The 16,795-nt window shown below is 43.8% G+C and overlaps 1 protein-coding gene across 2 annotated transcripts in view; it reads right to left on the reverse strand.

The window, feature by feature from the left end:
- DMAC2 (distal membrane arm assembly component 2) overlaps positions 1 to 16,302 on the reverse strand; it is a 74,219-nt gene extending 57,917 nt beyond the window's left edge. The window contains exons 1-2 of one of the 2 annotated variants that reach the window (XM_027079647.1): positions 16,172 to 16,302; positions 12,480 to 12,531 (exon numbers count right to left, since the gene is read on the reverse strand). In XM_027079647.1, the coding sequence (XP_026935448.1) occupies positions 12,480 to 12,497 (18 nt within the window). In that variant the 5' untranslated portion in view covers positions 12,498 to 12,531; positions 16,172 to 16,302. The remainder of the gene's footprint in view (positions 1 to 12,479; positions 12,532 to 16,171) is intronic. The other variant, XM_027079644.1, reaches the window with a different exon arrangement.
- Positions 16,303 to 16,795: the final 493 nt, after the last annotated feature.

Genomic DNA, 16,795 nt, shown 5'->3' on the forward strand with positions numbered 1-16,795 from the left:
CTCTGAATTCCTCCTCAGCCCCACTTCCTGGCCCTGACTTCTTAGACCCGTAGTAGGGCCCTGGGGCCTGGGGCTGAACCACAGCACCCAACACTGAGCTGTGTGGGTAGAGGGAGCAGAAAAGGTGAAAGTATTCAACTCACAGGGGACCTGACACCTGTGTACACATCACTTGGCAAGGAATGGCCTAGTGAAGGGCTGCTATGCAGGACTCATGGTTCAGGGAGTCTTACTAAGGAGTCTACTTCCTCAGTGCTGTCCTGCTGAGAGCAAAGGTGGGTGTGGGAGGCATCAGAGCTTTCTCCCAATGTTTCTAACCCATTCTCTACCTGCCCCCACCCCGTTGGGTTACATTCCTCTATCCTAGGTCACTTATTTCTGAGTTGGCTTCCAGGGGAAAAAATCTCAGTTGAATTGCTTGAAGACTCACGCACTCAATTCAGTTCAAGTGTGTCTGTCATCTTAGTGCTGACCAGACACAAATATCTTTTACAGGCTCTGGAGGAAATTTTGACAAGAGCCTTTCACCACACACCTCCTCTGTCAGGACAACTGAGCTACGAACAAGAGGAGCAAGGCGCCTCTTGTGTGCTGGGACCTTTATGTTTCTACCTCATCTAAGGCTCACAATGACCCTCCAAAGTAGGTACTAGTATTATCCCTATTTGGCAATGAGAAACCAAAACTCCAAGAAGATCAGTTAACTTATCCCTTATCCAAGAACTGGTAGAAGTGGAACCAGGATTCAGACTCACGTATTTCTGAATCTAAAGCTCATGTTTTCACTCCACACCATCCTACCTACCAGAGAGGAAAGATGACTGCTTCTAACAGAAATACTCATAAAAGACTTCAATGAAGGGACAGGATGTGAAATAGGCCTTAGGATGAAAAATAATTCAGGAGGCTGAGCAGGAATGGAAGGGTATTATAGGAAGAAGGAGAAGAATTTGAATAAATGCAGACAGGGGAATGTAAAATGTGGGTTCCGATATTACTACATAGACCAAGGGAGCAGACAGGGTCATGCTTTGGGGATTTCTGAATGGCAGCTTAAAAATTTGAACTTCGTCTTAACAGATGATAGGAGTCACTAAAAAGTTTTGAAGAAGTCACAAACATGACAAAAAGCATTTTCAGCAAGACTACTCTCCCAGTATTAGGCAAGAAGACTTAGGAAAGTGGTTCTCAACTCTGGAAACTCATTAATTACCTGGAAGCTTCTTATTTTGCTTTTCTTTTCTTAACTTTTCATTTTAACATAATTTTAGACATTCAAAACTGTTTCAAAAATAGTCCGAGTTCCCATATACCCTTCACTCAACTTCCCCAAATATTAATGCTGTAGGTAAAACCATAGAGATTATCAAAAACAATAAATTATTATTGATATAATCAACAAATCTACAGATTTTATTCAAATTTCATCATCTTTCCCACTAATGCCCTTTCTCTGAACTAGGATCCAATCTAGGATACCACATTGCATTTAGTTGTTTTGTCTCCTAAATCCCCTTTAATCTGGGCCAGTTCCTCAGAATTCCTTATACCTTCCTGACCTTCACATTTTTAAGAGTATTAGCCAGTTATTTTGTAGAATGACCCTCAGTTTGAGATCATCTAATATTTCTTCTGCTTAGACTTAGGTTATGCAATTTTGGCAAGAGTACCACAGAAGCAGTGCTATGCCTTCTCAGCCCATCATATCAGGCCCATGATATTATCTCATTACTGGTGATGTTACCTTTGAACACTTGGCTAATGTGGCTCAAAACTTTTTAGTGACTCCTATCATCTGTGAAGATGAAGTTCAAATATTTAAGCTGCCATTCAAAAGTCCCCAAAGCATGGCCCTGTCTGCTCCCTTGGTCTATGTAGTAAGATCGGAACCCACATTTTACATTCCCCCATCTGCATTTATTCAAAGTCTTTTCCTTCTTCCTATAATACCCTCCCCTTCCTGCTCCCTCCACTCTGAAATCACTACTGTTTTGCTTGGAAGCTTCTTAAAAGCACCAGTGCCTGGGCCACACCACAGACCGATCAAAAAAGCCTCTCTGAGGATAAGGCACAGGCGTTGCTAGGTTTCGGTGTCCTGCAGGTGACTCTAATTAGCATCCAGGGTTGGAAACCACCAGCTGAGACAAGAAGATTTAGAATTCTGGAGATCAGCAAGGAAGCCATTCCTTGGGCCTCTCTTTTTAAAAGAACAGCTGGTTCCAGGCACAAATAATAACTGGACTTTGGCATGAACCCATGGTAGGGGGAAGTAAAGGCCAAAAATCGCCTGATTGAGAAAGTGATAGGTGAGTAGACTGCTGTCCTGTAAAAGAGAAGGCAGGATGCTTAGGTAAAGTGTCCAGCTCTCCTGGTCTCTTTTCTCTCCAGATCTCAGAGAAACCTTTGCTGCAGTGAAAGCACACACCATATAATTGTACTGTCATGAGCCTGATGTGAGCTCCTAAGCGCCACTGAGGGAGGGAATTATGGATCCCGTGATGTAAATATATGACCACACATGCAAAGATGAACACTTCCGGGTACAGTTGAATGAATAATTCACAGAATCTAGGTCAGAGGTACGTGACCCCCCTTAAACGACCTTGCCCTCCCCACCTGGTCTTTTGTCCTTAACCTCTTCTGAAATAAGAGAGGAGGGACTTCGTTAAAAATTTCATGAAATAGGAAAGTGTACACATCTCCTGTCACCAGGCTGTTGAAGTAATGATACTGGGCTCTACACTTCCTTATCGCTTTTTTCTGGGGGGTTCCAGAAAGAGATATCATCAACCCCTTCCTTGGAGGGGCCATTCAATAACATACAAAGGGAAACACCAACTTACCCAAAATGCAGAGGCTGGAAGGAGCCTGACAAGAACTGGCCCTAAAGAATTCCCAGACTACCAGGACCTGGTGCTGCTAGCACAGGAGGAGCTGCTGCTAGGCGATCAGTGGCAAAAGGAAAGGCAGGGAGTACTCTAAAGCTCAGCGAATACTAAAACAAGAGTTCATTCATTATCCCTCAATTCTTACACAGCCAGTTATCCCTGAAGCCTCGCTAGGGGGTCTCACTGAAAGGGCTGGCAAATAATAAAATGCTAATAGACAGATGAGATAACTTATAGAAGCGTGGGCTCAACTAGGTGAGGAATGGCTGGGGAAAGAGGCAGGATTCAGGTTAGATCTTTGACTGGTTAAGTCTCAGGGAAATAGACAAAGAGAAACACAAACACAGAGAACCAAGTGTCAGGCACCACTGTAGATGCAAGTTTTGAAAAGGATTTCAGAAATGAGAGTAGGTTTGCATATGTTATTTTATTTACTCCACTTAGTCACTGTATGGGGTTATTTCAGAGGAGGGTGCTGGCCCTCAGAAAGGTGAAGTAACTTGCCAAGGTCATCGATGGATCTGGAATTAGAAAGTAGGTATATCGAACTCCAAGCCCATGCCAGTACCACTACCACTGAGAGAGGACTGAACACAGTATGTTTGGGGAACAGGAAGGAGCAGGGAAAGCTACAGAGGAAACACAGGGTTAAGGAACCATGGATTTAAGTAAGCTTGCAAGAGTGGGACCACATGTTGTACAGCCATGAAAATGAGACTGAGACATTTGAACTTTATTTTGTGGTAAAAGAAGAGCCACTGAAGGTTTTGAATAAGGGAGTAACCAAAGCGATGCCTCGAGCAAAGATTAAACCAAATGGTGGTAAAAGCGCGAGTTCTGGCTCCTAAGCTACAGAGATGCCACCACAACAGGAAAGGGGGCCACACGATATAGTGGATTAAGAGTGAGAAGCTTGGGTTGAGATGTAGAAAGCTAAGTGCTGAAGTCATGGCTACGTCAGGCAAGGCACCTGCTCTCTCTGGACTGCAGCCTCTCTTCATCCATAAATCGGGGGAAAGGAGAATTAATCTACATGACCTCTAAGGCTTTGCTATTCAGAGTGGGGTCCAATAACCAGCAGCAACGGCATCATCTGAAAGCTTATTAGAAATGCAGAATCTCAGGCTCCACCAGAAGAAGCAAATCTGTATTTGCACAAGATTCTCTGGTGATCGGTCTATAAGCACGTTAAAGTTTGAGACGCTTCTCTAAAGTGTCTTCCAGTTCTAAAATGCAATGGTTTGAGACTCATCTCAACTCTCTCACTTCGCAGAAAAAAAAAGTTCACCTAGTCACTTCCCTTGCGCCCTTTTCCTGATCCTAACTTCATCTCCGACTTGACCACGTCTGGGTAGTCTCGGGAAATACCAGCACTTAGGCGGTGCTGCCACCCTGTGGCCAAAATCTGTAAATGCACTTCATCTTACTTTTCTCACCAGTTAAGGAGCTGGGAGGGTTGGCTCTTCTTGCCCCAAACGTCAGCACTTATTAAATATGACTCATTCCAGAGGCTTCAGGAAATGGGCTCGAAGACGGCGGGAGGCTGGGCTTAAGTGCTGGGTGATATTTATGGGGCTGAGGGGAAGGTTAACAGGAAGTCCTCCCTGGCTCCTCCAGGCAGGAGTGAGTAAAGGTGGTGTGACTTTTGTTCCAGCCAAGAGGAGGGAAGAGGCCAGGCATGGTTTTTGTTTGCTCATTCTTACCCTCTCAATTTCAGATTATTTCTGCCTATGGACATGTTGGAGGGTTGATTGTAGACTTTGCTACTACGAAGTTTATAAAGCATCTGCAGGCGGCAGGCACTGTGCTAGGCAGTGGAGATTGTCCTCGAGTTGGAGGCTCGGTCTGAGCTTGGTCTGATGTAAACCACTGATGTGGCTCCTCCCTGGAAAATTCTAACAATGGTCTCTGTCCTCAGGAAGCTCAAGTTTAGCCAGGGAGATGACACACACTCCATAAAACCTAGAGATACCGTGCTACCAAGTTTCAGCAGTGGCAGCAGTTCACCATGGGCTGTGAGTAAGCTCAGCGGACTCTGGGTTCAGTGGGACTTGGGCTGGGTCTGGAGGCTGGGGTAGGATTTGTGCTGGCGGATGGCAGACAGGAGGGCAGGGCCGAGGAGGAGCATGCAGCTAATTGGGTGGGGATTTTTGAGACGCGGGCTGTTAATCGTTCATTTTTACGTTCCTGAACTTATGTGGGGTGTGGCACTTTGTGGGTACTCTGTAAATGTTTGTTGAATTGAATGATATTTTTGTAACCCTTTAACTAGGTCTGCTATGTTAGAAAGCATGTGAAAGTGCAGTCCATTACCAGAAAAAAAAAAAAATGTTTTTTTCACACACATGGAGCCTGAGGGGGTGCTTTACTTTCCCATCAAGTTGCGGGCACTGGTAAGTTTAGTAAGTGCTGATGCTCTGTGCCCTTCATGTTTGCTCCAAGTAATGTTGTTACCCACCAGGGTTCCTGGCCTCCTTAATCAATGGAAATTGATCAGAGGCCAGACAAGAAATTCAGGCAAGGTGTTATTGGGGCCCCTGCTGCAGCAGAGGGGAGCGAGAACAAACAACAGGTTCCCTTGCTCATTTGTTCCCTGAGTGGGGGTGAGCTTGTTCCTTATGTGAGGTGAGGGTAGGGGTGTGTCCAGGGGTCGGGCTGCAGGGGTAGCTAAGGTGGTTTCTCCATTCCTTAGGTGGTACTGGGTGCAGGGGGCATTCACAGTACCCTGCTTTTGCTCCCGATCCCCTGCTTTTGCTCTGGGCTCTTCAAAAGTGGTAGTTGGGTTTTTTGGTCTCTATCTTTTGTCAAGAATTTGCCCCAACTGCCAGTGCATGCAGTTATTTTTAGTCCCATGCAGTTTCTTTGTATGTTGTTGCTCCAGGAGAGGTGTGTCCAGGTGCAAACATTGTAGCACTGCAGCAAAGGGTCCCAGGTCCCAGCCTCAGTATCACCTCCCTCTTTCACTTTGGGCTGTTTCCAGACAAGGTCTGAAACAAGAGCCCCAGCAGCCTGGGCAAACACCTTCCCCGCTGTGGCTCCTGTTTCTCAAACCCTCTTGGACATGAAGCCTTGAGGGTCTTCCACCAACCCAGTTCCCTCTCCTTTAGGCGGGAACCACGAGGCCACAGCCACCTGCCTGACCAACAAGGAGGCCTGCTTTGACCCGGTGCTCCAGGCCAGGGTTCGGGGCAAGAGAGAAGAGCCTCTCCTCCTTGATCCTCTCTGCTTCCCTCCTTACGTGGCCACAGAATTGGAGGAAATTGTAAACAGTGGGGACACAGCAAATTCCCAAAAACAACACTGCTATTGCTGATCCAAGGACGGGAGTGGGGAGGACAGAGGGGAAACACGCCGTGTGAGTCTCTCTTTGCCAGCCCTTAGCACTCTCTTTCCTGCCAGATACTAAGCTAGAAAATGTCACTCACATGTATTAGGAAATTCAAACAAGGAAAAAGACTTGGGGAAGAAATCATAGCACACTGGCGGGTAGGGAGGTGGGAGGGAGGAGGGGAGGGGCTGAGAACTGCTGCCAAGTTATCAGTCGCCCTCCCACGTTCCTAAGAATATGCTTCACTCCTTCTCTTTGGCCACCTTTACCTTCCAGATTCCCATAAATCACATGGTCCAGTTACCTAATGAGACCAGCGTCACTTGGCCGTTCTCACCCTCTAGTGGGAACACTAGCCTGGGAGTAAGGCTCAGACCCCCAAGCCATGTACCACGCACGGCCTGAGCCACTCCAAGAACTCGGGACCCTCTCACTGGGAACCTTCCACACATTCTTCAAGCAACGCACAGCAGCACCAACAGTTGAAATGAAAGTTCTAATCTCTTCCCTCCTTCTGTTGCTGCCACTAATGCTGGTGTCCACGGTCCGCAGCAGCTCAAATACAGGTAAAAAAAATTTCTTTTTTTCTATGAAAGATAAAGAGGGGCGAGAAACATGGCAAAACAGAAAAGAACATGACCACACATGCAGTAAAATGTAGCCCCTTTAAGTTACAGGGATTAGGGGCAAGTTAGCCTGTCTCAGTGCCTGTTTCTTCACTTACAAAAAGGAAAGAACTGTACATAAATCCAAAGAGTGTTGTGAGAGTTAAAGAAGCCCGTGTGTATGGAAGTGTCTGCAACTGTAGCTGGCGGGGGAGAAAAAAATAATGGCCCAACAAAGATTTGCTGCCTCACCTGCCCCCCCAGTCCCTGTTCTAGAGAGTAATGAATGTCCCCAGGGCCAGGCTTGGAGGCAGTGGTGGGAGGGTGTTGAAGGCAACTGTACAACCACAGACAGTAAGTCATCCTCGACTGTATTCTCTACAGTGCACCAGATGTGCCCCAACAATTTTTAATGCTGTTTCACGGTATGGTGATAAACTAGAAAAATCACACCACCAGGTAGTACCCGTGATTGAAACTGTAGGCACACCAAGCCCTGTTTGAACAGCTCACCTTTGGGAAGCAGACCCTGGGTTAGGGGCTCCGAATCGGCTCCACTTTTCACTACAGCTGAAGTGGCCTAGCCCTTAGCAGAACAGCTGTGCAGAAGAGACCTCATCCCGACCTATGTCTGCACTCGAGGGGAACATCTCCCCAAGGGCTACTTTGAGGTGAAATAGCTTTGTTATATACTGAGCATCAACTCTGTCCTAAAATCAGGAGTTCTCCCTACTCCACCCCAATTTCCAACGTTCCCTCCCTTACAGAGAGAGCCCTCTGGAAGCTGCTGGGCCCCCCAGCCCTGGGGCCTAGACCACCATTCTGGAAGCGAAGGCTTTTCCACCACTAGGACAGACACCAAGGCTAGAGTCCTCAGCCTGGATTCCAAGCTGCAGCCACAGCTGCCTTTCCAGTCCAGCCCTCCTCGCACTAAGTGCTCTGTGCTCCACTCAGCTAGGCCTCGGGCTGCTCCCGAGCGGCTCCTGTGCTTTCCCACCAGCTCAGCTTCGCTCACAAAACCCACCCCAAGCCCCCTCCTCCCACAGCCTCCCTTGATTCGTCCCAGGACCACATGTGAGCCCTCCCGCCTGTGAACAAGCTTAACCCTAACTCGACTCTCTGCCCTTTTCATGTTCTACCTTAAGTTGAGGTGTTGGTGTGCCTCTCCCACCTCCACCCCTGCCCTTCTACACTGTAACCTCCCCTCTGGCACAATCTGGTGTATTGTTTCCACATCCCTCACACTATCCCGCACGGTGCTCAGTAAATATTTGCAAAGTGAAAGAATAAATCCTCAGGTTTCTGAGCTCAAAATGTTGCCCTTAGGAGACTCGACACCCGCGTTTCATAGCAGGCCCACTGACATTAGGGCTGGATAATTCCTTGTTGTGGAGGGGGGGCTGTTCTGTGCTTTGTAACCTGTTTAACAACATCCACGTGGCCTCCACCTGCTAGAAGCCAAGAGCAGCCTCTCGCCTACCACCCTGCCCCGCCCAGTTAGTACAGCCAAAAATATCTCCAGACATTGCCAAATGTCCCCTGGAGGGGGAACCACTGCCCAGTGGGGCCACTGCTCTCTACCAATAATTCTCAAACATGGCGACACGTTTAGACTCACCTGGACCTTGAGACTCAGACTTGAATTGAGGGGAACCGCGATCCAAATCCTGGCTCCATCACTTACTGTGAAACCCTGGACAAGATGCTTAACATTTTTCAGCCTCAGTTTTATCTTCTTAAAATGAATAAAATACCACTTAGCATGTACAACTGTTGTAACGAGTCAACGATTGATAATGTGAACTTAGTAAGGGTTCAGTCAGTCAGATGAGTAAAGTAGCTACTAAGGCAAAAAGGCAATGAGTTGGGGAAAGCTCACTGAGCTTCCAGGTGGCGCAGTTCCCTTTTCTCCACACCCTCTCCAGCATTTATTACTTGTAGACTTTTTGATGGTGGCCAATCTAACTGGTGTGAGGTGATACCTCATTGTGGTTTTGGTTTGCATTTCTCTAATAATTAGTGATGTTGTGCATGTTTTCATGTCCCTGTTGGCCATCTGTATGTCTTCTTTGGAGCAATGTCTATTTAGGTCTTCTGCTCATTTTTTTATTGGAATGTTTGTTTTTTGGATATTGAGTTGTATGAGCTGTTTGTATATTTTGGATATTAACCCCTTGGCAGTCGCATTGTTTGCAAATATTTTCTCCCATTCCACAGATTGCCTTTTTGTTTGTTTATGGTTTCCTTTGCTCTGCAAAAACTTTTAAGTTTGATTAGGTCCCATTTGTTTATTTTTGCTTTTATTTCTTTTGCCTTAGGAGACTGACCTAAGAAAATATTGCTACAATTTATGTAAGAGAATGTTTTGCTTATGTTCTCTTCTAGGAGTTCTATGGCATCATGTCTTATATTAGGTCTTTAAGCCACTTTGAGTTTATTTTTGTATATGGTGTGAGGGAGTGGTCTAATTTCACTGATTTACATGTAACTGTCCAGTCTTCCCAACACCACTTGTTGAAGAGACTGTTCTCAATCGTATATTCTTGCTTCCTTTGTTGTAGGTTAATTGACCATAGGTGTGTGGGTTTATTTCTGGGCTCTCTATTCTGTTCCATTGATCTATGTGTCTGTTTCTGTGCCAATACCACACTGTTTTGATTACCGTAGCTTTGTAGTATTGTTTGAAGTCTGGGAGGGTTATGCCTCCAGCTTTGTTCTTCTTCCTCAGGACAGCTTTGGCAATTCAGGGTCGTCTGTGGTTCCATATAAATTTTAGGATTATTTGTTCTAGTTCTGTGAAAAATGTCATGGGTGTTTTGATAGGGATCACATTAAATCTATAGATTTCTTTGGGTAGTATGGCCATTTTAACAATATTAGTTCTTCCAATCGAAGAGCATGGGATATTTTTCCATTGCTTTGAATCATCTTCAATGTCCTTTATCAATGTTTTATAGTTTTCAGCATGTAGATCTTTCACCTCACCTCCTTGGTTAAGTTTATCCCTAGGGTTTTTGTTTTGTTTGTTTGTTTTTGATACGATATTTTAAAATAAATTTATTTACTTACTTTTGGCTGTGTTGGGTCTTTCTTGCTGTGCACGGGCTTTCTCTAGTTGTGGAGAGTGGGGGCTACTCTTCGTTGCGGTGCACAGGCTTCTCATTGTGGTGACTTCTCTTGTTGCAGATCACGGGCTCTAGGGCACGTGGGCTTCAGTAGTTGTGGCACGCAGGCTCTGTAGTTGTGGCTCACAGGCTCTAGAGCTCAGGCTCAGTAGTTGTGGCACATGGGCTTAGTTGCTCCACGGCATGTGGGATCTTCCCAGACCGGGGATTGAACCCGTGTCCCCTGCATTGGCAGGTGGATTCTTAACCACTGTGCCACCAGGGAAGTCCCTAATGTCTTTTTTTTTTAACTTTTCATTCTTCAGACTTCAAAAATATGGTAAAAATAATCAGAGTTCCAATATATCCTTCATGCAGTTTTTTTCCAATAACATCATACATAACCATAATATGATGATCAAAACCAGAAAATTAGCAATGATACAGTACTATTAACTAATGTACAAATTTTTAGATTTTGCTAATCATCCCATTAGTATTCTTTTTTTTTGAATTTTATTTTATTTTTTTTATACAGCAGGTTATTAGTTATCTATTTTACACATATTAGTGTATATATGTCAATCCCAATCTCCCAATTCATCCCACTAGTATTCTTTTTCTGATCCAGAATCCAATCCAGGATCCTACACTGAAGAATGTAGGATCTCCTGGTCTCCTCCAATCTAGAGTACTTTGTCAGCCTTCCTTGTCTTCCATGATCTTGACACTTTTGAAGAGTATTGTCAGTTATTTTATAGAATATCCCTCAACTTGGGCTTATCTGATGTTTCCTCATGACTAAATTCAGATTACGCATTTCTGGCAAGAACACCACAGAAGTGACGTTTGCCTTCTCGGCACATCAGAGGCCCACAGTAACAATACTCATTTATGGGTGATGTTAAGTTTGAACACTAGTTAAGGCTGTGTGCACAAAGGTACTATATTCTCATTGTAGTTAATAAGTATCTTGTGGAGAGATACTTCGAAACTATGCAAATAGCCTGTTTCTTCTCGTCATACTTTTGCCTATTAATTTTTAAAATCCATTGATGATTCTCGCCTACAACAGGTATTACTATAGTCTTAGCCAAATGGTGATTTTCTATTTCCAACATTCCTTCTAAATGTATTAATTAGGATTCTACTATAAGAAAGAGCTCTTCTGGGGAATTCCCAGTGGTTAGAACTCCGTGCTTTCACTGCCAAGGGCAAGGGTTCAATCCCTGGTTGGGGAACTAGGATCCCTCAAGCTGTGTGGTGCAGCCAAAGGGGAAAAAAAAAGAAAGAGCTCTTCCTTCTCTCTCATTTATTCAGGTATTCAATTATTTATTTATATAAGTAAATTCTCAGGGATACTTGTGGATTATAATCCATTACTATCCTTATTTATAATGTCATTCATATTGTCCCAAAACCGGCCACTAAGAACTTCTTCAAGTTGGCTTCTGCATCATTTTGACATATCGGGTTTTTTTTTAGCAGTTTCTGACTTTCTGACACCACTAGATGTTCCAGGCTCATCTTCTACTTTCCTTCCCTATCCTTGGAGTCAGCCATTTCTCCTCGGAGCCATGGCTCCTTTCAGGGGAAAATGATATACACAAACCTTGGGCACAAGGTATTGCCCATTGCTACAAGGGCTATTGCATCTAGGCCCTCTGGTGGACAGATGTATGCATACACACACCAATGTACTTTTTTTAGCCCCATTTTATAAATTAGGTAAATGAGGCACAGAAAAGTTAAGCAACTTGTCCAAAGTCACAAAGCTAATATGTAGTAGAATTGGAAAGTCAAAAAAATAATAGATCTACTGCAAAAACTAACAAGTGGAAGTTACTTCTTTACACATGCAAATCAGCAGAAAGCAATAAGAGAAACATTCCAGCATAGACACACCCTTTGGGAAATAACTAGAAGTCTGCAATAATAACCACAATAATAACCATCATGTACTGAACACCTCCTTGGGCACCAGGCCCCCAGTAGCTCCTTTATTCCTAACAACACTGCAAGGTGGATATTAATATCCACTCTTTACAAACCAGAGAACCAAAGATCGTAGAAGCTAAGTGACTTCTCCCAGGCTACAGAGTTAACTGACAGAGGAAGCAGTTGACCCCAGGTCTGCCTGGATATAAAGTCCATGCTTATTACATTGTATAAATATATTCCAAAACTGATTTTACATAGAACGTAAATTAGTTTTTACTTTAATAATTACATGCTTATTTTAATGCATGTTAGAAAAAAATCTAAGCATGTATCAAATGGATAATCTCACAAAAAATATTGCATAGACTGAAGATGTTATGTAAATTAAATTTATTTAAAGCAAAAAGTATGAAATAAATAATAGTAGAGGTGTATAAGCTATAGCAAAAAACATTAAGGTGGTCCAAAAATGCCTGACATTTGGAGGACATAATACTATAGTAACGGCTTCGTTTTCAGTTACACCATGACATTAGGTCATGTAGGGCTGCAGAAAGAACAGCAGAGTAGGAGTCTTGGACCTGGATTTTAGCTCCAGATGAGTCACCATTACCTTTGTGAACTTGGGCATTTCATTTGCTCTCTCTGGGTCTCAGTTTCCTCACGTGAAAATAAAAGGGACAGTTATTTAGTTAATTAGTACAACTCTTTTAAAAGCAACTTGGCAAAGATATCAAGAAACATAAAACTGTTCTTAACTTTTGACCCAGTAATTCCACTTGGGAAGTCTTTCCCGAGACAGAAATCCAACATTTAGAAAACAGTTACAAAGAAATTTATCAATATCCAAAAATAAAACAATCTAAATACTCAACAATGAGAGAACAATTAAGTAATCTGGGGACTTCCCTGGTGGCCCAGCAGTTAAGACTCTAAGCTCCCACTGCAGGGGGCCCGGGTTTGATCCCTGGTCAGAGAACTAGATCTTGCATGTTGCAACTAAGAGCCCGCACACCGCACACCGCAATGAAGATCCCACGTGCCGCAACTAAAACCTGGCGCAGCCAAATAAATAAATAATTTTTTTAAAAGTAATCTGAAGTATGTATACTTGGGAGTGTTATGTAGTCATTCAAAATGTCTGTTATAAATGTTATAAGACAACACGGGAACAAGCTTATAAAGTGAACAGAAAGAAATTCATTCACATACTGTGGTTACCACTATATTTAAAAAATCATATTCACACTAAAATTCCAACATTTGGTAAGAGTAAAGTTGATTTTGGACTTTACAAATTTTCTCTAATATAGTTATGTCCCATTAAAAATGAATATATATGGAATCTGAAAAAAAAATGGTACTCATGAACCTAGTGGCAGGGCAGGAATAAAGATGTAGACACAGAGAATGGACTTAAGACATAGGGTGGGGAGGGGGAAGCTGGGGCGAAGTGAGAGTAGCATCGACATATACACACTACCGAATGTAAGATTGCTGGTGGGAAGCAGCGGCATAGCACAGGGAGATCAGCTCAGTGATTTGCGACAACCTAGAGGGGTGAGATAGGGAGAGTGGGAGGGAGGCTCAAGAGGGAGGGGACATGGGGATATATGTATGCATATGGCTGATTCATTTTGTTGCACAACAGAAACTAACACAGTATTGTGAAGCAGTTATACTCCAATAAAGATCAACTTTTTTTAAATGAAGAAGAAAAACTCATCAGTGTGGGCGTTCCAAGATACCTCATCTCCAAGATACCTTCTGGCTCCAATATTCTGTGGCTTTTCTCTGGAACCAGAAGTAGAGGTCAGGCAAGAGTAAAATATTAGAAAAGTTTAGACAGCAGGGGCCATGCTTGTTGAAATTAACACCACTCAAAACAGCACATGAGAACATTTAGAAACCAGCAGGTAGGGAAATGATGCAACATCCTCCATCTGTGTGACAGAAAGGGCACGAGTCTGGAAAATAGAGCTGGATTGAACCAGATGCTGCCCTAAGGGCCCTGTCTGGACAACCTGTCCATCCGCTTATCAAACAAACATTTACCACGTGTCTACCATGTGTCAGGAGCCCTGTAGCTGAATGACTACTGAGCCATTGGGTCAGAGTCTAGTAAGGGAGAAAGATTTTCAGTTTGCTAGGACCGCCATAACAAAATACCACAGGCTAGGAGACTTAAACAACAACCTTTTTTACCACAATTCTGAAGGCTAGAAAGTTCAAGATAAAGTGTCAGCAACTTTGGTTTCTTCTGAGGGCTCTCTCCTCGCCTTACAGATGGCCGTCTCCTTGCTATTTCCTCACCTGGTCATTCCTCTGTGCATGTACATGCCTGGTGTCTCTTTGTGCGCCCAAATCTCTTCTCCTTATAAGGACTCCAGTCAGACTGGATTAGAGCCCAACCATCAGGGCCTCATTTTAACTTAATCATCTCTTTAAAGGCCCTATCCTCAAATACAGTCATTCTGAGTTATTAAGGGTTAGGGCTTCAATGAGTTTAGGGAGACACAGTTCAGTCCACAACACATTTCAAACAACAAACTTTAAGTGTAATTGTGCAAGGATACAGCTGCATTCAAATGTGATGGGGAACCATGTGAAACCGTAATTAAGTCTGACAGGAAACATGAGCAGCTCCTGTACAGCGGAAGCATCATCTGGGCCCATTTCTAGTCCCAGAATCTCTATAAAACATCATACTTGATTGTCATAAAAATATTTTAGGTATCACAAAATGCGAGTAAGATAGCATCAGGTGATAAGACAGACCTGAATGGAGGCCAAAACAGAATGGATTTGTTCCAGAGGAACAAAGGTAAATACCATCCTTTTATAGTTGAATTGGGATTACGGATTCAAATACAACCAAACATGGAGGTCAGGTGAAGTTCCTGACTGGTTAATAGAATAATCTACTCCTTGCTCTCATTCCTTAAGTCTTGAGGATTTTAATGGGGGGAGGATGTAAGGTCTTGATTAACCCCTACCGTTTGTGCTCTTTTCCATCCAGAAGCCATTCTTTCTCGACCTACTTCCAGGTAAGCTTTTTTCTAAGCCAGATTTTAAACTTCAATTCTGGATTATTCATTTAAAATACTCCTCTCTTGGGTGTGGAGAAAAGGGAACCCTCCCACCCTGGTGGTGGGAATGTAAATTGGTGCAGCCACTATGGAAAACAGTACGGAGGTTCCTCAAAAAACTAAAAATAGAGTTGCCATATGATCTAGCAATCCCACTCCTGGGCATATATCCGGACAAAACTATAATTTGAAAAGATACATGCACCCCAATGTTCATAGCAGCACTATTTCCAATAGCCAAGACATGGAAGCAACGTAAATGTCCATTGACAGATGAATGGATAAAGAAGAGGTGGTACATATACACAATGGAATATTACTCAGCCATAGAAAAGAATGAAATGCCATTTGCAGCAACACAGATGGACCCAGAGATGATCATACTAAGTGAAGTAAGTCAGACAAATACCATATGATATCACTTATATGTGGAACCTAAAATATGATGCAAGTGAACTTATTTAAGAAACAGAAACAGGCTCACAGACATAGAAAACAAACTTATGGCTACCAAAGGGGAAAGGGGGTAGGGGAAAGATAAACTAGGAGTTTGGGATTAGCAGATACAAACCACTATATATAAAATAGAGGACTTCCCTGGTGGTCCAGTGGTTAAGAATCCACCTTCCAATGCAGGGACGTGGGTTGGGAACTAAGATTCCACATGCCGCTGGGCAACTAAGCCCACACGCCACAACTACTGAGCCCGCACACCGCAACTAGAGAAGCCTGTGTGCCACAACGAAAGATCCCACATGCCGCAACTAAGCTCCCGTGTGCCACAACACCCGATGCAGACAAATAAACTTAAAAAAATAAAATAAAATAGACAAACAAAAAGGTCCTACACTATAGCACAGGGACCTATATTCAATATCCTGTAATACATCATAATGGAAAAGAATATGAAAAAGAATATATGTGTGTGTGTATAAAACTGAATAACATTGCTGTACACCAGAAATTAACACAGCATTATAAATAAACTATATAATTTAAAAAATATAACAGAGAATTCCCTGGCAGTCCAGTGGTTAGGACTCTGCACTTTCACTGCCAAGGTCCTGGGTTCAATCCCTGGTCAAGGAACAAAGATCCTACAAGCCGTGCAGCGTGGCCTAAATAAATAAATAAATAAAATACATATAAAATACTCCTCTCTTGAAGTTCCCTAGATCCCTGAGTAAAAAAGGAAGAGCAATGGAGCTGTACTGACCTAGTTAGCACAGTGGCAGGGTACCAATTCTCTTGGCGCCTTTGCTTTCCAGTGACGAAATGATCTGTTTCCTTCCGACATGGGTCACCAGAGGCCACAGGGACCAACGCCAGGCTTCTGGGAAGTGGTTCTGAGAAGGCGCCCAAGAATGTGAGTGCAAAGGTCAGTAATCCAGTATTGACAACAGCGATGCACCATCAGATCCCAACTTGCTCCGCTGAGTCCCTCTGAGACCAGAGCAGATGTTATCTGAGCTGCCCTCACCCTCTCCCCTCTCCACAAGACCATCACATGCAGCACCAACACTTATTTTCTTTCTGAGCCTTAGGCAAGAGCTGGACTCCTCCAAGGTCCAAAGGGGAGCTGGCTGAATCTCTGGCTGCCCCCTCTCCCTTACCCTTTTTTTCCCCAACAACCCAGGTCTGCCTTCCAAGACCTTCCTGGATGCCATTCTCAACCTTATTTTACTCACAGGTAGACTGAAATCAGAGAGGCAAGCCTTGCTTGAGGTAAAGCAGACACTAAAAAGAAGACACCTAGGTCTTATTCCTCATTTTTCAGTCTCCCTAATGATACCCTGATGCCTCCTCCAAACCTGCCACCAAATCCTTGCCCATACAGGTC

Source organism: Aethalodelphis obliquidens, unplaced genomic scaffold (genome assembly GCF_003676395.1).
Source record: "Aethalodelphis obliquidens isolate GAN/ISIS:26980383/991018 unplaced genomic scaffold, ASM367639v1 scaffold43, whole genome shotgun sequence".
NCBI classification, from domain to species: domain Eukaryota; kingdom Metazoa; phylum Chordata; class Mammalia; order Artiodactyla; family Delphinidae; genus Aethalodelphis; species Aethalodelphis obliquidens.